This window comes from Nanorana parkeri, unplaced genomic scaffold (genome assembly GCF_000935625.1).
Source record: "Nanorana parkeri isolate BGI_ZX_2015 unplaced genomic scaffold, ASM93562v1 scaffold1687, whole genome shotgun sequence".
Classification (NCBI taxonomy): domain Eukaryota; kingdom Metazoa; phylum Chordata; class Amphibia; order Anura; family Dicroglossidae; genus Nanorana; species Nanorana parkeri.
In genome coordinates this window covers 235,037-238,403 of record NW_017307955.1, presented here as the reverse complement: position 1 = coordinate 238,403, position 3,367 = coordinate 235,037, and the positions used below count along the sequence as shown (strand labels likewise).

The 3,367-nt window shown below is 51.6% G+C and overlaps 1 protein-coding gene across 1 annotated transcript in view; it reads left to right on the top strand.

Moving 5' to 3' along the window:
- The first annotated feature begins 2,088 nt into the window (after window positions 1–2,088).
- DENND5A (DENN domain containing 5A) overlaps window positions 2,089–3,367 on the top strand; it is a 47,084-nt gene continuing 45,805 nt past the window's right edge. Inside the window, 1 exon segment of the mRNA XM_018571152.1 lies at window positions 2,089–2,102. Within this exon segment, the coding sequence (XP_018426654.1) occupies window positions 2,089–2,102 (14 nt within the window).

Below are 3,367 nucleotides of genomic sequence, written 5' to 3'. Positions count from 1 at the left end.
CCCCCTTAGGGTTAGGGTTCCTGTTGGGCCATGCGGAACTCGGTCTGCTAGCATGCAATCTCTTGATTTGCTGAGGTGGCGGTCCTTTAAATAATGAGGGCGGTGACGGCCACTTGGAGTCAGTATTGTGGAGCAGCTGTATGCTCTTCTGCAATTGCTGTTCTGGGGATGACTGCGGCCCGTCCTGGCTTCCTCTGTTCAATCTGCGCCCCCCCCCTGCCCTGAGCTGCGCCTCTTCTAGTACTGTACACCGTGACTCGGGAGCTGGCCTGTGATCTCTGACCGGCGTCCCCCATGTATCTAATACTGATGGGAATAAAGCTGCAGCAGTCGTTATGCATGCCGTAGGTTCTTTCCCATGGTTGCAGATGCAGCCGGACACAGGGCTCCTCTCACAGCTCCTGTGTGTAGCACTGGAAGTGAGGCCTCTAGTCCTTCCTAACAAGGACTAGAGGCCACCACCTAAAATTGGTGGAGGGGCGTAGGGGATTCTTCTCAGAGCGGTCAGGGTCTGGAACTCTCTGCTACAAGCCGTGGAATCATTTAAAAAGCATTTAGATACCTTCCTCAGAGACCGTAACATACAGGGGGACAGGTACTCTTAAATACTAGACCACACAGGGACTCGTGTACACACACAGACACACACAGCTGTGTCTTTTTTTATTCAATCTCAAATACTATGTAACTTATTGCTGCCCTCACACATTCTTATGATGGGATGCCTCGCTGACCAATAGGAATGCAGGAAGGGATGGGCAGGCTTTGGCACGGTGCTGGAGTTTTGTCCGTCAGCATGGACCTGTAGTGAATAAAGTTACATAATATAGAGAACGGTCACTATGGCAACTAAAAGATGTCAATTCTGCTGTAATAATGGGGATCCTGTATCAGTCTGCTGGAAGGGAGACCTTGGCACCTCAGTGGCTTCTGGACCACCTCTGGGCATCCCATCCTCTGACAGAGATCATGTGACCAGACGCCAGACCGATGTTGGAATCCCATTGTTGGGACATACAGCAGAAGACTGGAAACAATTGTACCGGAAGCTTTTATCAGCATCGCAGTCTGTGTATTGATCATCACAAAGCGGAATCTTCCTTAACTCTGATGTGTCCAGCCTACAAACCTTCGCCATTCCAGGGTCCATATTCCTCAGTATCCTCTCCGGATTCCTCTACCCCTTCCCTCTGGCTCTCTTCTTAGTGTGTCTGGTGAGTATCTGAAGTCTTATCACAACTTTTAGCACGTCTTACTTTAAAGGAGAACTATGAGGGGGGGGGTGGGCTTTTCACTCACCTCATAGTTCTAGCATACCTGTGACAATGAGACTGTCACAGGTCGGCTCAGTAGATCGGGAGGTGAGCGAACACATACCGGCGTTCGCTCACTTCTCGATCCTGTCACGGCTTTCTGCCGTGACAGGGGAGGGGCTGGATTCCCCCCTCCCCGCTCCGATCCGCCAGCGCTGACTGGCGGAACGGACGGGGGAGGGGGCGGGTACAGCTGGCTCTGCCTCTAGATAGGCAGAGCCAGCTGTCACTCACACAGCTGGGCGGATCTCGACGTCCATGTCAGGATCCGCTCCGGCTGCGGCGTCTCAGTATACCGCGAGCTGCAGCTCCCTATATACTGAGCTTAGGGTGACGGGAGGATGCTGGTTTGTGTCCTCCCGTTACCCTAAGGAGAACTATGGGGAAAAACCCTGACCGCATAGTTCGTGTGTGTGTGATCTGAATGGAATCGGACGTTGCCCCTTGGCATATGGCTTTGCCTTCTTTTCCTAGTAAAAAGCAAAGCATCCTCTCTACTGTCAGCAGCACTGGAGGGTTTTTGTATACCTTCAGGGAACATGCTCCATGCCCCTGCCTGCTCTTCCCATCATTCTCCCCTCTCAGCTCTCCTAGTGTCACTAGCCTGGCTGTGTAGTCTGGCAGGAGTACTTGCGTCACAAGACCGGCTGATCAGAAATACAAACTTTTGGCAGGTAAATGTCCGCTGAGTCTCACTCACACACTCTCCCTCTCTCTCCTGTCTCCTTGCAGTGTTCAGGTCTTGGAGCGTCATTCTGCTACATGCTGTCCTATCATGTCGGGAGGCCGGTCGTTTACAAATACCTGACGGAGAGAGCCGTCAAATGGTCTGAGCAGGTAATGAGCGTCATTTTTATATAAGGGTCGGTTTCCCTATGAAGTACATTTAAGGTGTTCAGCGGGCAGTACTTCCATCTGCACTATGACATTGAAGGAAATTGGAATCGAATGTGCGCAGGTCTTTGGAAAACGACGAGCCCTTCATTAGTCTGAGTAGTCGGGCTCTTTACGTGTGTGTGTGTGTGTGTGTCCGTGTGTCCGTGTGTCCGTGTGCAGGGCCGGTGCTAGGATTCTTGCCTACAAGGTGCATTTTTGCACATCCCCCCTCCCCGACCCCCTGTAAAAACAGGGCATTTTGACAAGTAATTTTGACAAAATGCCCGGCGACTGCCTGAGGTGCTGCGCGTGTCGGGATCCTCTGGCAGTCGCCTGCCAGCTAAATTAGGACCCCACCTGGAGCTCCTCCCACCGGACCAGCGCTGCTCTCCCGCGCCAAAGGTAAGTGAAAAAAAAAAAACATAGCGCAAGCATCGGGGCATTTTGGCAAGTACAAGTACTTGTCAAAATGCCCTGTTTTTTCCTCCCTCACCCTGCAGCGCTCTGAGGCGGCCGCCTGACTTGCCTTGCGGTAGCGCCGGGCCTGTCCGTGTGTGTTTACTGAGAGCTGAGTATAATTGGACTGTTCACACTGTCACTTAGCCGTGTAGCAGTTGGGACATTTCCCCAGCAGGTGGCGCTGATGGTTACACCCCGCAGGGGGTCCTAGTTTCAGGTGCCGCCGAGATTGTTGTCCTCACATTGCGGTACGGAGGATGGGTGTCTGTGTTTTCCTGTGCGCTCCGCCAGCTCAATCTGAGGAAAGAGATTACGCCGGTATCGGATAACCTGTTTAATTTCTTTTCCGGATCATGTCCTGTAACCTGATCTGAATGTATGAAATCTCTCTCTGTACTTCACGCTCTGAGTCTCTGATTATCTTCTGTTTCCAGGTGGAGCGGCACAAAGATCATCTGATTAATTATATCATATTCCTGAGAATAACACCGTTCCTGCCAAACTGGTTTATCAACATCACCTCTCCGGTCATCAACGTGCCCCTCAAAGTCTTCTTCCTGGGGACCTTCTTGGGTGAGTTGATGTGCTAGAGCGCCGCCTAGTGGAAGATTGTCTAATTGCACTGCTTATCTAGGGGTGGTTTTTGTGTACCCTTAAAGGGTTATTAAACCCTCACGTGTTTTTGCACATATACAGTATCTCACAGAAGTGAGTGACCC